At 37.2% G+C, this 19873-nt stretch overlaps 1 protein-coding gene across 2 annotated transcripts in view; it reads left to right on the top strand.

Annotated features, from left to right (window-relative positions):
* The first annotated feature begins 4430 nt into the window (after window positions 1-4430).
* Window positions 4431-19873, top strand: part of LOC128655962 (cytochrome P450 2K1) — a 103099-nt gene continuing 87656 nt past the window's right edge. Inside the window, exons 1-2 of one of the 2 annotated variants that reach the window (XM_053709572.1) lie at window positions 4431-4568; window positions 8222-8422. In XM_053709572.1, coding sequence (XP_053565547.1) covers window positions 8240-8422 — 183 coding nt within the window. In that variant the 5' untranslated portion in view covers window positions 4431-4568; window positions 8222-8239. The remainder of the gene's footprint in view (window positions 4569-8221; window positions 8423-19873) is intronic. The other variant, XM_053709573.1, reaches the window with a different exon arrangement.

Genomic DNA, 19873 nt, shown 5'->3' with positions numbered 1-19873 from the left:
ACCAGAGTTGCTTACGAACATGGCCAGCCTCAAAAACGTGCTCGTGCACGATTCCCCCATAGGAAACAATGGGGCTGTTTGAGCTGAAAAAAAACCTAACACCTGCAAAAAAGCCGCGTTCAGCTCCTAACGCAGCCCCATTGTTGTCTATGGGGAAACACTTCCTACGTCTGCACCTAACACCCTAACATGTACCCCGAGTCTAAACACCCCTAACCTTACACTTATTAACCCCTATTCTGCCGCCCCCACTATCGCTGACCCCTGCATATTATTTTTAACCCCTAATCTGCCGCTACTTACATTATCCCTATGTACCCCTAATCTGCTGCCCCTAACACCGCCGACCCCTATATTATATTTATTAACCCCTAATCTGCCCCCCACAACGTCGCCTCCACCTGCCTACACTTATTAACCCCTAATCTGCCGAGCGGACTGCACCGCTATTATAATAAAGTTATTAACCCCTAATCCGCCTCACTAACCCTTCAATAAATAGTATTAACCCCTAATCTGCCCTCCCTAACATCGCCGACACCTAACTTCAAACATTAACCCCTAATCTGCCGACTGGAGCTCACCACTATTCTAATAAATTTATTAAACCCTAAAGCTAAGTCTAACCCTAACACTAACACCCCCCTAACTTAAATATAATTTTAATCTAACGAAATTAATTAACTCTTATTAAATAAATTATTCCTATTTAAAGCTAAATACTTACCTGTAAAATAAATCCTAATATAGCTACAATATAAATTATAATTATATTATAGCTATTTTAGGATTAATATTTATTTTACAGGTAACTTTGTATTTATTTTAACCAGGTACAATAGCTATTAAATAGTTAAGAACTATTTAATAGCTAAAATAGTTAAAATAATTACAAAATTACCTGTAAAATAAATCCTAACCTAAGTTACAATTAAACCTAACACTACACTATCAATAAATAAATTAAATAAAATACCTTCAATTACCTACAATTAAACCTAACACTACACTATCAATAAATTAATTAAATACAATACCTACAAATAACTACAATGAAATAAACTAACTAAAGTACAAAAAATAAAAAAGAACTAAGTTACAAAAAATAAAAAAATATTTACAAACATAAAAAAAATATTACAACAATTTTAAACTAATTACACCTACTCTAAGCCCCCTAATAAAATAACAAAGCCCCCCAAAATAAAAAAATGCCCTACCCTATTCTAAATTACTAAAGTTCAAAGCTCTTTTACCTTACCAGCCTGAACAGGGCCCTTTGCGGGGCATGCCCCAAGAAATTCAGCTCTTTTTCCTGTAAAAAAACACATACAATACCCCCCCCAACATTACAACCCACCACCCACATACCCCTAATCTAACCCAAACCCCCTTAAATAAACCTAACACTAAGCCCCTGAAGATCTTCCTACCTTATTTTCACCATACCAGGTATCAACGATCCGTCCTGGCTCCGATATCTTCATCTAAGCCCAAGCGGGGGCTAGACATCCATCATCCGATGGCTGAAGAAGTCCAGAAGAGGCTCCAAAGTCTTCATCCTATCCGGGAAGAAGAGTAGATCCGGACCAGCAACCATCTTCTTCCAAGCGGCATCTTCTATCTTCATCCGATGAGGACCGGCTCCATCTTGAAGACCTCCACCGCGGACCCATCTTCTTCCGATGACGACTTCCCGACGAATGACGGTTCCTTTAAGGGACGTCATCCAAGATGGCGTCCCTCGAATTCCGATTGGCTGATAGGATTCTATCAGCCAATCGGAATTAAGGTAGGAAAATTCTGATTGGCTGATGGAATCAGCCAATCAGAATCAAGTTCAATCCGATTGGCTGATCCGATCAGCCAATCAGATTGAGCTCGCATTCTATTGGCTGATCGGAACAGCCAATAGAATGCGAGCTCAATCTGATTGGCTGATTGAATCAGCCAATCGGATTGAACTTGATTCTGATTGGCTGATTCCATCAGCCAATCAGAATTTTCCTACCTTAATTCCGATTGGCTGATAGAATCCTATCAGCCAATCGGAAATCGAGGGACGCCATCTTGGATGACGTCCCTTAAAGGAACCGTCATTCGTCGGGAAGTCGTCGTCGGAAGAAGATGGGTCCGGGGTGGAGGTCTTCAAGATGGAGCCGGTCCTCATCGGATGAAGATAGAAGATGCCGCTTGGAAGAAGATGGTTGCTGGTCCAGATCTACTCTTCTTCCCGGATAGGATGAAGACTTTGGAGCCTCTTCTGGACTTCTTCAGCCGTCGGATGATGGATGTCTAGCCCCCGCTTGGGCTTAGATGAAGATATCGGAGCCAGGACGGATCGGTGATACCTGGTATGGTGAAGATAAGGTAGGAAGATCTTCAGGGGCTTAGTGTTAGGTTTATTTAAGGGGGGTTTGGGTTAGATTAGGGGTATGTGGGTGGTGGGTTGTAATGTTGGGGGGGGGGTATTGTATGTGTTTTTTTACAGGAAAAAGAGCTGAACTTCTTGGGGCATGCCCCGCAAAGGGCCCTGTTCAGGGCTGGTAAGGTAAAAGAGCTTTGAACTTTAGTAATTTAGAATAGGGTAGGGCATTTTTTTATTTTGGGGGGCTTTGTTATTTTATTAGGGGGCTTAGAGTAGGTGTAATTAGTTTAAAATTGTTGTAATATTTTTCTTATGTTTGTAAATATTTTTTTATTTTTTGTAACTTAGTTCTTTTTTATTTTTTGTACTTTAGTTAGTTTATTTCATTGTAGTTATTTGTAGGTATTGTATTTAATTAATTTATTGATAGTGTAGTGTTAGGTTTAATTGTAGGTAATTGTAGGTATTTTATTTAATTAATTTATTGATAGTGTAGTGTTAGGTTTAATTGTAACTTAGGTTAGGATTTATTTTACAGATAATTTTGTAATTATTTTAACTATTTTAGCTATTAAATAGTTCTTAACTATTTAATAGCTATTGTACCTGGTTAAAATAAATACAAAGTTACCTGTAAAATAAATATTAATCCTAAAATAGCTATAATATAATTATAATTTATATTGTAGCTATATTAGGATTTATTTTACAAGTATTTAGCTTTAAATAGGAATAATTTATTTAATAAGAGTTAATTAATTTCGTTATATTAAAGTTATATTTAAGTTAGGGGGGTGTTAGTGTTAGGGTTAGACTTAGCTTTAGGCGTTAATACATTTATTAGAATAGCGGCGAGATTCGGTCAGCAGATTAGGGGTTAATAATTGAAGTTAGGTGTCGGCGATGTTAGGGAGGGCAGATTAGAGGTTAATAAATATAATATAGGGGTCGGCGGTGTTAGGGGCAGCAGATTAGGGGTACCTAGCTATAATGTAGGTGGCGGCTCTTTGCGGTCGGCAGATTAGGGGTTAATTATTGTAGGTAGCTGGCGGCGACGTTGTGGGGGGCAGGTTAGGGGTTAATAAATATAATATAGGGGTCGGCGGTGTTAGGGGCAGCAGATTAGGGGTACATAGCTATAATGTAGCTGGCGGCGGCGTGCGGACGGCAGATTAGGGGTTAATAAGTGTAGGTAGCTGGCTGCGACGTTGTGGGGGGCAGGTTAGGGGTTAATAAATATAATATAGGGGTCGGCGGTGTTAGGGGCAGCAGATTAGGGGTACATAAGTATAACGTAGGTGGCAGTCGGCAGATTAGGGGTTAAAAAAAATTAATCGAGTGTCTGCGATGTGGGGGGGGCCTCGGTTTAGGGGTACATAGGTAGTTTATGGGTGTTAGTGTACTTTAGAGCACAGTAGTTAAGAGCTTTATAAACCGGCGTTAGCCCAGAAAGCTCTTAACTACTGACTTTTTTCTGCGGCTGGAGTTTTGTCGTTAGAATTCTAACGCTCACTTCAGACACAACTCTAAATACAGGAGTTAGAAAGATCCCATTGAAAAGATAGGATACGCAATTTACGTAAGGGGATCTACGGTATGGAAAAGTCGCGGCTGAAAAGTGAGCGTTAGACCCTTTTTTGACTGACTCCAAATACCGGCGGTAGCCTAAAACCAGCGTTAGGAGCCTCTAACGCTGGTTTTCACGGCTACCACCAATCTCTAAATCTAAGCCATTGAAAGCCAATGTGGAGAGCCTGACACATTTCTACTATTTGATTGAAATAGACACCTAAGATTGTTATGCAGGAAATGACCTGTTTTTGAATCCATAAACTTGCTTGAACTGTATAATTTGAACCTTTGTCATGGAAAGTGCACACAAAGCTGTTAGATTGTTGGGTTTGGAATGTTGCCAAGAAGAAAAAAAAAAAGAAAAAAAAGTGCAATGTCCTTTTAAAAACTAAGATTATTATGTATTAGATAACTTACAAGTATTGATTTTTAAACTCACATGAACTGTTCTGCTTGATTTCACAAAGCTACACACAGTGTTATTGGAGCATTAGCTATAGAATGAGGCTATACTACTATGTGCAACACCCACCTCATCTGTATTATAAATATGTCCTCTCAAAAAGAGCTTTACATTTATCACAGTAAAGGGGAGTCCAGAAAATATTAGCAGCAGGATATACTCTGGGTAAGAGCATTTATAATGGATTCCTTTCCAGCTGTTATTTTTGTACTTACATAGGTTTATATTGAACTAATTATAATTAACATTTTAGCATTTAAAATTAAACTTATATTAATGATATTTGCTTTCTGATTATATCATTCTTGTGTGCATATTTGTAGAATTATTATTATTTTCATTAATAATATTCTTTTTGCTATAATTTTATATTTTTTTTTTAAAAAAATGATTGCAGAATAATATAAAATAAATATGTCGATTGTCTGATAGCTCCACAGACAGAATAACAATTTTGTAATAACATAAAAGTCAAAAAGATCTTTTGTCTACCCACTATCAAAATCATGTACATATATGAATTTATTCAACATAGTTTCCAACAATATAGACATTGTAAAATTAATTATTATTATTATTATTATTATTATTATTATTATTAAATCTTTTGTGTGATATCATTCTCCCATTCTTATTTAATTCATTCCTGTAACCTATGTTCTGCAATACAATTTTCATTATTATAATTAACATTTCTTTGTATTGCACAGTAAAATTCCGCACAAAAAAAAATGTTTTGTTCCAGGGCATAAATTACATTTGTTACATATGTATAGAGCTGCATATTTATTTTAATTGTGTACATACTCATCATCAGTATATAGCACACTATATTCATTAAGTATAAATACTCACTGTTAAACAATTCAGCATGTTCATTTTTAGTGATTAGATACATTGCATTCTTATATTGAGTAGCAAGTTTGGTATTAGTGTTTAAATACTCAACATCATTATAAATTACCAGAAAGTAAACAGTATTATTGTGTAGCTTGATGTGTTTCTTATCAGTGCATAGATACCTGTTATTATTTTATAGCATAATATAATTATATGATTATCGCTGTTTACATATCATTATAAAGCTTTTCTGTTTTTACAGTGAAAACTCTCCATGATTTTACAGTGCAGAATGTACATTATCAGCAAATAGATTGTCAGAAGACAAGATCATTTGACAACCCAGCATGTTTGTACACCCAGAATAGTTATAACGCACAGAACATTTATTGTTAAATAAGAAGGAGAAAGCACAATTGGCTTCTATGTCATATTTACAAGGACAAGTATGGAAGCTGTAGTAAGTGTTAGGTAACAAAGGGCAGCAATGTCATATAATCCAAAAAAGCTAACTTTTTTAATAAAAATAGAGAAATCAAATAACATTTTTAAAATTAAAAAAGAGAAATCAGATGTTTTTTTATTGAAGCCACTGTGTAGAATCTCGCACCAATTTCGCTTCCTGCAAATGTGGTGCTCTCTCTGTATGCCACAGATACTATAAAAGGCATCTATCTGCCAAAATCTGCCTATAGTACCTGTTATTAGAAACCTGTCCATAACACCTGTCAGCCAAACCCTGCCTATAGTTCCTCTCAGCCATACCTTGCCTATATCATCTGTCAGCCATAACCTCCTTATAGCTCCTGTTAGTAATAAGCTGCCTATAGTACCTGTTAGGCATAATCAACCTATGGTATCTCTTAGATGTAACCTAGCTATTGTACCTGCCAGTCATAACCTGCATGTAACTCCTGCTAGCCATAGGCTGCCTATAGTACCTGTTAGGCATAATCAACCTATGGTATCTCTTAGATGTAACCTAGCTATTGTAACTGCCAGTCATAACCTGCATGTAACTCCTGCTAGCCATAAGCTGCCTATAGTACCTGTTAGGCATAATCAACCTATGGTATCTCTTAGATGTAACCTAGCTATTGTAACTGCCAGTCATAACCTGCCTGTAACTCCTGCTAGCCATAAGCTGCCTATAGTACCTGTTAGGCATAATCAACCTATGGTACTTCTTAGATATAACCTTGTAACTCCTGCTAGCCATAAGCTGCCTATAGTACCTGTTAGGCATAATCAACCTATGGTACCTCTTAGATGTAACCTTGTAACTCCTGCTAGCCATAAGCTGCCTATAGTACCTGTTAGGCATAATCAACCTATGGTACCTCTTAGATGTAACCTAGTTATTGTACCTGCCAGCCATAACCTGCATGTAACTCCTGCTATCCATAAGCCGCCTATAGTACCTGTAAGGCAAAAGCCGCATATAGTACTTCATAACCATAACATGCTAAATGTACTTGTTAGCCATTACCTGCCTATAGTACATGTCAGCTATAACTTGCCTATTGCTCCTGTTAGTCATATCCTGCCTAAAGCATCTGTCAGTTAAAAACTGCTTATGGATTCAGTTTACCATAACTTGCCTATAGTAGCTATCAGCCATTACCTGCCTTTAGTACCTGTTAGGCATAATCAACCTATGGTATCTCTTAGATGTAACCTAGCTATTGTAACTGCCAGTCATAACCTGCATGTAACTCCTGCTAGCCATAAGCTGCCTATAGTACCTGTTAGGCATAATCAACCTATGGTACCTGTTAGATGTAACCTTGTAACTCCTGCTAGCCATAAGCTGCCTATAGTACCTGTTAAGCATAATCAACCTATGGTACCTCTTAGATGTAACCATGTAACTCCTGCTAGCCATAAGCTGTCTATAGTACCTGTTAGGCATAATCAACCTATGGTACCTCTTAGATGTAACCTAGCTATTGTACCTGTCAGCCATAACCTGCATGTAACTCCTGCTATCCATAAGCTGCCTATAGTACCTGTAAGGCAAAAGCCGCATATAGTACTTCATAGCCATAACATGCTAAATGTACCTGTTAGCCATTACCTGCCTATAGTACATGTCAGCTATAACTTGCCTAATGCTCCTGTTAGTCATATCCTGCCTAAAGCATCTGTCAGTTAAAACCTGCTTATGGATTCAGTTTACCATAACTTGCCTATAGTAGCTATCAGCCATTACCTGCCTTTAATACCTGGCTTTAATAGCAGTTTGTTATAACCTGCCTATAGTAGCTGTTAGCAATAACCTGTCTATAGGTCGATTCCATCATAAACTGTCTAGAGAACTTGTAAGCCACACTGCCTATAGTATCTGTTGGTCATAACCTGCCTGTACTCTGTGTTAGCAATAACCTGTGATATCACCTGCTAATCATTATCAATCAGCTAACCATCTGCCTTGTGGTACAGAAGTTGTCAACAAATGATTGCTCGTCTGACTACTGTTGGACTCTAATTTCAGTTCACCTATTTCCTGTCTCTGGCCTTGAGCCCATATCTTTAGAACCTCTCAGCAAACAAATCATTGGCAATATCTTCTTTTAATAACACCTTAGTCTTTCTAGTTGTATTTGCTTGCAACATATGAGTTTAATAAGATCTCAATTAGAAATTGAACATTGCTATATTATTTGTGTATATAACACATTATTATTATTATTATTATTATCATAATTTATTTTTATAGTGCTGTCAAATTCCACATCTGAATAATCTCAATACACCTGTAGATTATAAAACCTTCACAATAGGGCTCTTCTCATCTTGTTTCGTTTAGTCTGTTTTGTGTATTCGTATTTCTTTTTTACCATGAATCAGTATCACCATGTACCCTTTCTCGTATACTACATGCTACAGAATGGGGACTTTTTACTAATACATTTTCATAAAAAACAGTTAATTATTTGATATCTTAGATATAATTAAAAAAATGTTTCCTTTTGCAGGTGTTGCTGAAGACAGACATGTTTTTTACTGATCCAATCACACTAGTCCTATCTATTATTATTTGCCTATGTTTGATATGTCTTCTGTATGGCTGGAATAACAATGTTTACAAAAACTTCCCTCCTGGACCAAAGCCTTTGCCATTAATTGGAAGTTTGCATCTCATAAACCAGAAGGAACCCTTTAAAACTTTTATGGAGGTAATTTATTTAAATATAAATTGAAATTTAAATGTAATAAATAATATTTAGCTGATCACAAACGTTTAGAAAAATGTCAAATTATTTATCTATAAAAATCTCCATAGACTTCGGTGGTGGTTTTCTGTAGGAATTTTTTTTTCATAGGATTGTAATCAACCCCACTGGGTTTTAGTAACCAAAACTATTGTTATCACTATTATTGTTGGCATGTTATATATGACAAGTGATTTATTGTTGTTTCTCTGAAATATTTATGGTAGCATGAAAACAAAGTGCTGTGAATGTCTAACGGCTTTGGAATGTTTTAACTGTTTCCAGCTTCTGACAAATTAAGGCTAATATTAAACGGACAGTAAACACACAGTTTGAGAAATGTCTAATTATGGGATAGATTACAAGTGGAGCGCTAAAATTTTAGCTCTATTGAGCACTATTTGCTCTTAAGGTAAATCAATAGTGCTGGTATGTTATCTCTGATATTACAAGTTGAGAGTGAAAATATAGCACACGAACAAAAGACCCGGGTACACTAACATCTGTATCCATCTAAGGCGAAATTTATTTTTCTCCTTAGACTTTTATGGGGAGCTAAAAATAAGCCTTCTAATGTTTTTTCTTGATAGCTAACCTGAAGGTGCGCTAGGACTACTGTAATAAAGCCAAAAGGTGTGTTAAGGATACTTCATATACCTATGTTTTTCACTTTCATTTTAAATATATATATATATATGAGCAAAATTAGGTACCGGCACACTCTTAATGTAGCTTTAAACAAGAAATTTTATTGCAACAAGACTAAAACAGCAGGTAAGCGCCTATCATTAGTGATGTTGCGAACAGTTCTGCCGCGAATAGTTCGCAGCGAACATAGCATGTTCGCGTTCGCAGCGGACGGCGAAAATATGCGATGTTTGATCTGCCCCCTATTCGTCATCATTGAGTAAACTTTGACCCTGTAGCTCACAGTCGCAAGACACATTCCAGCCAATCAGCAGCAGACCCTCCCTCCCAGACCCTCCTACCTCCTGGACAGCATCCATTTTAGATTCATTCGGAGCCTGCATTGTTAGTGAGAGGAGGGACAGTGTAGCTGCTGCTGATTTAATAGGGAAATTGATAGCTAGGCTAGTGTATTCAGTGTCCACTACAGTCCTGAAGGACTCATCTGATCTCTGCTGTAAGGACAGCAACCCAAAAAGAACTTTTTAGGGCTAGATCATCAGTCTGCTTTTTTTTTTTTTTTTTCCCTGTGTAATCTAATTGAAGCCTGCCTGCTAGCTCAGGCTCACAGCGTATACTGTGCCCACTTGCCCAGTGCCACCACTCATATCTGGTGTAACAGTAGTGTACATTTAAAAAAAAAACAAAAAAACTTTTTTTTAATTTGAAATAATAGCAGTCAGTTTCCTTCACACGTGTGCGTTTGAGGTCCTGCCAGGGCACAGTGTGACACCAGTGCAAGTCATATCTGCTAAAACAGTAGTGTACATTTTAAAAAAAAAAAATCTTTTTTTAATTTGAAATACTAGCAGTCAGTTTCCTTCACACCGTGTGCGTTTCAGATCCTGCCAGGGCACAGTGTGACACCAGTGCAAGTCATATCTGCTAAAACAGTAGTGTACATTTAAAAAAAACAACAACCTTTTTTTAATTTGAAATAAAAGCAGTCAGTTTCCTTCACACCGTGTGCGTTCCAGGTCCTGCCAGGGCACAGTGTCACACCAGTGCAAGTCATATCTACTAAAACAGCAGTGTACATACATTTAAAAAAAAAAAAAACTTTTTTATTGTGAAATAATAGCAGTCAGTTTCCCTCACACCGTGTGCGTTCCAGGTCCTGCCAGGGCACAGTGTCACACCAGTGCAAGTCATATCTGCTAAAACAGTAGTGTACATACATTTAAAAAAAAAAAACTTTTTTATTGTGAAATAATAGCAGTCAGTTTCCCTCACATGTGTGCGCTCCAGGTCCTGCAAGGGCACAGTGTCACACCAGTGTAAGTCATATCTACTAAAACAGTAGTGTGCATACATTTAAAAAAAAAAAAAAACCTTTTTTTACTGTGAAATAATAGCAGTCAGTTTCCCTCACACGTGTGCGTTCCAGGTCCTGCCAGGTGACAGTGTGACACCAGTGCAAGTCATATCTGCTAAAACAGTAGTGTACATTTAAAAAAAAACCAAAAAACTTTTTTTAATTTGAAATAATAGCAGTCAGTTTCCTTCACACCGTGTGCGTTTCAGGTCCTGCCAGGGCACAGTGTGACACCAGTGCAAGTCATATCTGCTAAAACAGTAGTGTACATTTAAAAAAAAACAAAAAAAACTTTTTTTAATTTGAAATAATAGCAGTCAGTTTCCTTCAGGGCACAGTGTGACACCAGTGAAAGTCATATCTACTAAAACTGTAGTGTACATTAAAAAAAAAAAAAAAACCTTTTTTTACTGTGAAATAATAGCAGTCAGTTTCCCTCACACGTGTGCGCTCCAGGTCCTGCCAGTGCACAGTGTCACACCAGTGCAAATCATATCTACTAAAACAGTAGTGTACATACATTTAAAAAAACAAAACAACCTTTTTTACTGTGAAATAATAGCAGTCAGTTTCCCTCACACGTGTGCGTTCCAGGTCCTGCCAGGGCACAGTGTCACACCAGTGCAAGTCATATCTGCTAAAACAGTAGTGTACATACATTTAAAAAAAAAAAAAACTTTTTTATTGTGAAATAATAGCACCCAGTTTCCCTCACACGTGTGCGCTCCAGGTCCTGCAAGGGCACAGTGTCACACCAGTGCAAGTCATATCTACTAAAACAGTAGTGTACATACATTTAAAAAAAAAAAAAACCTTTTTTTACTGTGAAATAATAGCAGTCAGTTTCCCTCACACGTGTGCGTTCCAGGTCCTGCCAGGGCACAGTGTCACACCAGTGCAAGTCATATCTGCTAAAACAGTAGTGTACATTTAAAAAAAAAAAAACCCTTACACTACCTGAATGATACAACATCATACCTGATGTTTTAAAGCACGTTATTCCAAACAATTTAGGAATGTTAGCTGATTTATGCCCTTTATGGATTAAAACCAGACTCTGCATCAACTATGTAATTTTCCATGGGAGTTTGCCATGGATCCCCCTCCGGCATACCACAGTCCAGGTGTTAGTCCCCTTGAAACAACTTTTCCATCACTTTTGTGGCAAGAAAGAGTCCCTGTGGGTTTTAAAATTTGCCTGCCTATTGAAGTCTATGGTGGTTTGCCCGGTTTGCCGGTTCGCGACCTTTCTTCGGAAGTTCGCGTTCGCCGTTCGCGAACGCAAAATTTTAGGTTCGCGACATCACTATCTATCATGTTTTGGCATATAGCCTTATCATAGACATAACCTCCATTAAGAACTGGTTGCTTTTTAAACAAAATGCTAATATCTCATTGGTCAATGCTTGGTCATATGACATTTAAAACAAGAATTCTTAAAGCTACATAGACAATTACAAGAACTCAGATGCAATAATAAATACTTAATTAACAAGGTTCTGGTTCTGCAATTTCCTGAAATATAGATACATTGATACATAATTGTAACATATTTACAAGCGTATGGGTGATATAATATATCCTTAGTATTATTTTTAATTATATACTAACTTGATACATGTATATAGTCGTGATACTGGTCGCCATTCATAAATGATCATACCTAAACATTGCAAGTAGAACATTTGTTTTAGATTTTCTATCCTAGTTATTTATGAAATGGCATTATAATCTTCAAGTGTCACCAACTAGTATATGTTTTATCCATAGCTATAATGTTACTAAGCTTATGATTGCCGGATAAATTGCTTTAAGAAGATATATTTCTTTTTTTTATTAAATAATCTTTTATTGAGGTTGTGCGCAAGAAAAGATAAACAAACAATGTCATGGGAGAAGTGACAACAATTACATGTAAAACATTACAATGATGCATATAGAAGACAAAATGAGTACTAAAATATAAACATCTGAAACCTCTATTATGTAATTATGATTGCTCTTAAGAGTGACTAATGAGCAGGCCACTTATGGGCTCATTGATATTGGGAGCACTGGTAAGGAATGTTAGTCAAATTGAAGACCCTTTTGGGTCTAATGGCACTTAATAAGTATAGGAATAGGAAAATTATCAGCGGGTAGGCACCACTTGGAAGAAATAGGCGGTGGGCATATTGATAAACAGGTTATCTGTGTTTTACATAGCAATTAAAGATACATACTTTGACTATAATCCCAATAAAGAAAATGGGTCCTGGAATGAACACGTCCTCTAACTATGGGTCTAACGATCTATAAAGGTACTGTATATCTGAGCACATAGGTCAACCACAAAGTACTCCTGCTTGGTAAATAATTTGTCATCAGGCTCCCAATGGTACCAAGGAACTTAGTACAAGAGTGCTATGTTGTAGATAGTTTATCCAACTGCTTGTACAGAGATAGATGCCATCCTATAGGGCAGTGATTTTCAACCACTGTGCCGCGGCACACTAGTGTGCCATGAGAGATTGTCAGGTGTGCTGCCATCGCAGAGGCAGACTGACAGGCTCATCAGGCAGACGTCATAATTTACAACATGATATATTTACACTCATTCACAAACAATCATTATTTGTCAATATGTCATGTATTGTAAATGAATCATTAGGTGAGCGGCTGCCCTGCTTTGAGCAGAGTAGACTGAGGATGCTGGTGGCAGTGCAGTCATGACGCCGATGATGCTATTGACAGGTGGAAGTTGATTCTGCTTAAACATGTTAATTTGTTCAGCTTGGTGAAGGGACGAATTTAGGGCTGACATTGGCTTGCTCTCTCCGCGGGTTCCTTCTCCCGTCTACTACTTGCTGGGAACCAGGTGAGGTTAACAGGGCCTATTAACCCATTATGATAATGTCCTTAATTTAATAAAGTGCTAGGTAGAACACTCTCACTGAATGCTATAGGTGTGCCCATGCTTTTTGTCTCATTCTGGAGAATATAAAAAACAAAAATCCAGATCGCAAACCAATACGAACTCACAAATATTACATAACCTTTAACTGAGCATGTATGCTTATGTTACGTTACTTATAAAAACAGATTGACCTATATTTGTAGTGCAGTCATATTGTAATTTTAAGTATTTTATGAAAAAACAAACTCAGCAAGGATAGCGATGTACCTAAAAAAAGAAAGTAAATTGTACTAAATAAATAATTTCCATGTCAACTCTCCTCAGATGCACTCAACAAAGAGTTGTCCCCCTTTAAAGCTAATTAACAGAAACCCAACATTCCCCCTTTTTTCAAGTAATAGAAGTACCCCCAAACAATACTGGACAGCATTTTTATGTAAAAAGCACGGAATGAAAATAGGAAATAAGTAAGCTTTGTGACTACTGCTAGGCCGGGAACCAAGCCATGATATGCAGCTAATTACAGTAAGTACAATAAAACTTACCATGAAATTCATGCTGAAAAAATTGATTTTAAAAACCAAAACATTAAGCAGAAATGTTCTACCAAATTTGGTGTCGCAGATGCACAAATATCCATTTTACATTACTTCAGAAATTAATGAGGCAAATCCACTATGCATGGGCGAAAATCCTCCCAATTTATTTTTTCCCTTACTGGCCTGAAAAGATGGAATGTGCAGTCCTGTTTAGCAGTCATGAAGATTCTTCTTAGACCAAAATGACAACAGAAGACAGCCTGAAAGATCAAAGCTTCATAGCAGTAGGGCTGGGGCTCAAGTTTGGAATATAACAACCTAACTTTATGAGTGAGGGAGAGGATTGCAATTTAGTACAAGAGAGGGTGAACAAGCAAGGGAGAGCATTGGATAGAATGCAAGGAAATTGTGAAGAATTGTGTGAGTGCATGATGTGTATACATAAAAAACGGATGTAAAAAAATATGTTGCATCTGTATAGTTTGTATGAGGCATGGCATGACAGCACAGTACAGTGTGTGTGTGTGTATATATATATATATATATATATATATATATATACTGTATTAGGCTACAATGTGTGATTTTTTAAAATTTTGGGATGGGGGGGTGCCGCAGGATTTTTTCATGTAAAAAAATATGCCATGGCACAAAAAAGGTTGAAAATCACTGCTATAGGGAACAAACTTAACAGCTGATGTCTGACATAACATAGTGGTCCCCAAAAATGGATAGTTAACAAATAATGTCATGACATAGATGACAACATTTACATGGAAAACAATACCATGATGTATATAGAAGACAATATTAATGCTAAATTATAACCATCTGAGACCTCCATTGTGTATTTATGATTGCTTTTATGAGTGACTAATGAGCTGGCCACTTATGTGCCCTTTGATCTTGGGAATACTGGTTAGACATATTAGTCCAATTGAAGACCCTATTGTGACTGATGGTACTTAATAGGTATGTAGATAGAAATATTATCAGCGGGCGGACACCGCTTGGAATTGAGGGGGGGGGGGTACAGGCTGATAAGCAAGTATCATGGGAGCCAGGAGGACAACAAGATGATAATATACCTCTAATACCGCTACGGTACCTCTGTGTATTACATAGCAATTAATGATACATACTTTGAGTATAACACAAATAGAGAAAATGGGTTCTGGAATTAATATGTCCTCTAACACAAGGTCTAATAGATTATAGAAGGTATTATGTAGTTGAGCGTTGCGGTCAGCCATGAAATACCCTTACATGGTAAATAAATTGTCATCAGGCTATAAATGGTACCAAGCAACTAAGTGTAGGAGCTCTGTGTTGCAAATAATTTATCAATCTACCTGTATAAAGATACAGGTGCAACCTTAACCACTGATTAAAAGACACCAAGTGAGATTAAATAATCAACCTGAGTTGTCAAGCATAACAGACAAATGTATAGTTGTTATTATGAAGGCATTTTATAAAGTGTAATGGTCAGGCCGCTTCTATGATATCCCTTGTAGGGGTCTTATATCTCTAATCTGCATAATAATATGTCGCACACATGAAAAGCTGCCCAACTATTATTAGACCTTAAATATTTTAGCCTACTTTGGTTTTGTGCAAACCAAGGTATTTTGGGATGTGAACTTAAGCCTTAAAATATAGTATAATACAAAACACAAATAAGAACAATTCATATTATGAATTAAAGATAGATAGTTCCCTATCTACCTAAACAACTGTTCAACATAGTAAATGAGAACCACTCAGAGTTTTGCAAACAATACCTTTGGGAAGGAAAAATATTGTGAAATGTCCTCCACAGAGTCTGAAGTGAGACTGCTTCTAACCCACACCTCGCTTATTAGTATTGTTCTGTTAGGCAAGTGCCAACATATCACTGAGGATATGTGTTGTATACGGAGCTGGATGACGTAAGTATCCCACCTCGTTGAAATGATCAACTGTGGGCTCCAGAGCTCTAGGTAGCAGGGCTGAAACTCTCACCCTCCGGTATGGTGCGTTAGACTTCTTCGGTGGCTCCGCTAGCTGTGCTTGATGTCCGTGAGAACCAGGAGCTGCCATAACTACAGCAGGTCCGATTGCTTCTTCTGTCGCAGGGTGTGAAGCTCCAGAGCTCCATGTATACCGACTGTTAAGGAGAGTGTGAAAATGCAGATGGTGAGAGCCACTCAGGCCCCCCCCCGTGGGTCGGCCTCATCCCTCCAAGAAAGTGCAGAGAGCAGATCCCCCTCCACTGTCGGGATGTAATAGGTAGGTGTAGGTCAGGGTAGTTGTGTTTTGTTGACAGCTAGCGTGACAGAGTATTGCTCACCATGGTTGGGCAGCCAAACTGCTTGACAATGCACTGCTGCAGATGCACCTGTCTCCAGGGAAGTTGTTGCTATACTCTGTCTCTCTATTATTACAGATCAGTCATTAGGGTGTATGGTTATTAGCAGCGGAAAGTGTAGAGTCCCAACCGCATGCCTCTGGTTATTTATTGAAGTGCATGGATTCGGGGTGATATAGCTTAATGGTGGGCCCTCTATTTCTCTTCCTTTTATTAGCAAAGTCAGGTCATCAAAGCTATGTTGCATTTGTCGTTCAAGATCAGCAAAGAGGATGTACAGCATTGTGTGAAATTCCTCCCTGTGTAGTATCGCCATACTGAGCTATTTTAGCCCCGTGCTTGGGGGGATCTGGAGTAATGCGTGGTAGGCCGCAGCTTGATGTCTCTTCAGTCTAGGTCGGTATTGGAAGAATGTAGATACAGTAAATCTCTTATGAATTTGTGCAGCTTGGAACCACAAATCTGTATATGAGCTCGGAAAAGAAGGATTTTGTATAGTTTAGTTTATATGCAGTAGATTGGGTAGAATTATTCCAGAGCTTTAGAAAATGCGACCTATCATGGCCGCTGCTTAGACACTCCCCGATATATTTCTTTTTAAACGCATAGGAAACAAATTATTTATACCTATGTATAGGAGGAATGGTGAAATTAGAACATATGATACTGTCTATGTTAATAATGGCATTAACAATTCCTATCTCTGGTATCATACTAAAAACAATAATAGGCTAAGGATACTAAAATAAATATGTCCTATTATGTGCACTAAATCAGTTTAACACTGGATAAGCTCCTTAGAATAGCAATTCTTAAAGGATACCAACAGTGAAGGTGATAAGTAAATAAAAACTTGATCAAATTAAACACATTATTATTTATTGTTATTTATTATTTATAAAATATTTTACCAGGAAAGATACATTGAGATTTCTCTCATTTTCAAGTATGTCCTGGGTACACAAAACATTGCATTGATACAATGGGTAAAATAAAATACAAAAAACAATAATAATACACAATATATGCACAAAAATTTAACATAGAACAGGTAGGAAATATATAATCAACAATGACAGGTGCATTCTGTTTTGAGATATGTAGAGAGGGATCTCTTAAAGGATATTAGGCATGGGGAAGGTTTGAAAGTGTGCGGGAGGTCGTTCCATAATTGTGGTGCTCTGTAGGAAAAGGAGGATCGAGCTGCTTTCTTTTTGTATTGAGGCAAGCTAAATAATGTGCTGGTACTGGATCGGAGGTTATTGGAGGTGGGAATAACCGGTGAGAGCATACTGCTCAGGTAGGGTGGGAGCTTCCCAGAAAAGCTTTTAAACACAAGGCAGGAAAGATGGAGGGTGCGTCTGGATTCCAGCGACAGCCAGTTTAGCTCTTTTAGCATGTCACAATGGTGGGTCCTGTAGTTACATTGTAGCACAAAGCGGCAGAACGAGTTATACAACTTATTAAGTTTATTAAGGTGAGTTTGTGGTGCAGGTGCATATACTGCATCCCCATAATCCACGATTGGCATCAGCATTTGCTGTACAATCTTTTCCTTTACAGTAGGGCTGAGGCAGGATTTGTTTCTGTACTGGGCACCTATTTTTGGATAAAGTTTAAATGCCAGTTTTTCTATATGGAGGCCAAAAGATAGATTGGGGTCTAACAACATACCCAAGTATTTAAAAGAGTGGACTGCGGTCAGTGTGCAATTTGATTTTGATTTGATGCATAGATGGAAATTTTGTAGTTTGTGTAGTTTAGGTCCCATTCAAAAGATCATTGTGACAGTTTTGTCAGTGTTTAGGATAAGAAGAGTTACATAATGCAAATGTGGCAGATCAATATGCAAATGCATATGGCAAATATGCATGTGGCAGATCAATACATGTATAAAGCTTTCAGTTGCCTTACAAAAATAGTAATAAATGATGTCTGTTAGTAAGTCATATATATATATATATATATATATATATATATATATATATATATATATATTTATATATGATACTGTCTCTGATATTATTCTAAAACTAATGAGAGTACAAGGATACTAAATATATGTCCTGTTATGTGCACTAAGTCAGATCAACTGCGTGCTTGCTCCTTAGAGTATCAATTCTTACAGGATTCTAACTGTAAGGGTGATGAGTAAATAAATACTTGATCGAAATAGACACATAGGTAAATGCATGAGGTGGATCAACACATATATAAATCTTCCAGTTGCCTATCAAAAACAATAATAACAAATAAATTATGCCTTTTAGTAAGTCTAATTATGTTACACAGAATATATGGACAATTTACTCCCAGTAGTTTATGATATCGTATATGGAATTGTACCCTTTAGGTACCCTGGTACACAGAGGGAAAATCCATTATGTTTCTCTTTTGTGAAGAAGTTTTATCATACTGCCACCCCTTTTGGGTACAATCACCTTCATAATGATCATCCACCTAAACATAGAGTTCCAGTTCTTAATGGAGGTTATGTCTATGAGTAAGAATATACGCAAAAACATGTTAAATGCTTACCTGCTGTTTTAATGTTGTTACAATAAAAGTTTCTTGTTTTTAGCTACATTGAGAGTGTGCCGGTACGTAATTTTGCTCTCATTCTGGATTCCTCTCCCACTGGGCAACTCTTATATTTGAACACGTTTACCTGGACAGTTTGGCACAATAACAGCAAACGTGTTTGTGAGGCACAAAGAGAAAGCAGCTGGTTGTCACAGCGGAGGAGATCATTTGGAAGAATACAAGCAGCAAAAAACACCTACACAGCTGAGAATACGGGTCAGGATGCAGAAGAATTTGTACTATCCCTTAGTGACTGGCAGTTACTGGACACGGAGGAGGTGAGCCTTTTCTGATCGGATCAGAAAAATTTGCCCTCCGGTAGGATTGATGTTAATCATCTACTTGCTGCAAAGACTGTGCACTCCTTCATAACGCTGTTCACTATTGCTGCTGCTCCCAATCAAGTCGACAACACTGAAATTGATATGTCTTTGCACTGATTGACTGTTTATGTCTTGGAGCCTGTTTAAAAGTGTGAAGCTCCTTTATATATATATATATATACCGTATATATATATATATATATATATATATATATATATATATATATATATATATATTTGTGCTCATAAGTTTACATACCCTGGCAGAATTTATGATTTATTGGCAATTTTTCAGAGAATATGAATGATAACACAAAAACTTTTCTTTCACTCATGGTTAGTGTTTGGCTGAAGCCATTTATTATCAATCAACTGTGTTTACTCTTTTTAAATCATAATGACAATAGGAACTACCCAAATGACCCTGATCAAAAGTTTACATACCCTGGTGATTTTGGCCTGATAATATGCACACAAGTTGACACAAAGGGGTTTGAATGGCTATTCAAGGTAACCATCTTCACCTGTGATCTGTTTGCTTGTAATTAGTGTGTGTGTATAAAAGGTCAATGAGTTTCTGGATTTCTGACAGACCCTTGCATCTTTTATCCAGTGCTGCATTGACCTTTCTGGATTCGAAGTCATGGGGAAAGCAAAATGATTGTCAAAGGATCTGCGGGTAAAGGTAGTTGAACTGTATAAAACAGGAAAGGGATATAAAA

This window comes from Bombina bombina, chromosome 4 (genome assembly GCF_027579735.1).
Source record: "Bombina bombina isolate aBomBom1 chromosome 4, aBomBom1.pri, whole genome shotgun sequence".
Lineage (NCBI taxonomy): Eukaryota > Metazoa > Chordata > Amphibia > Anura > Bombinatoridae > Bombina > Bombina bombina.
This window is presented reverse-complemented; position numbering and strand designations above follow the sequence as displayed.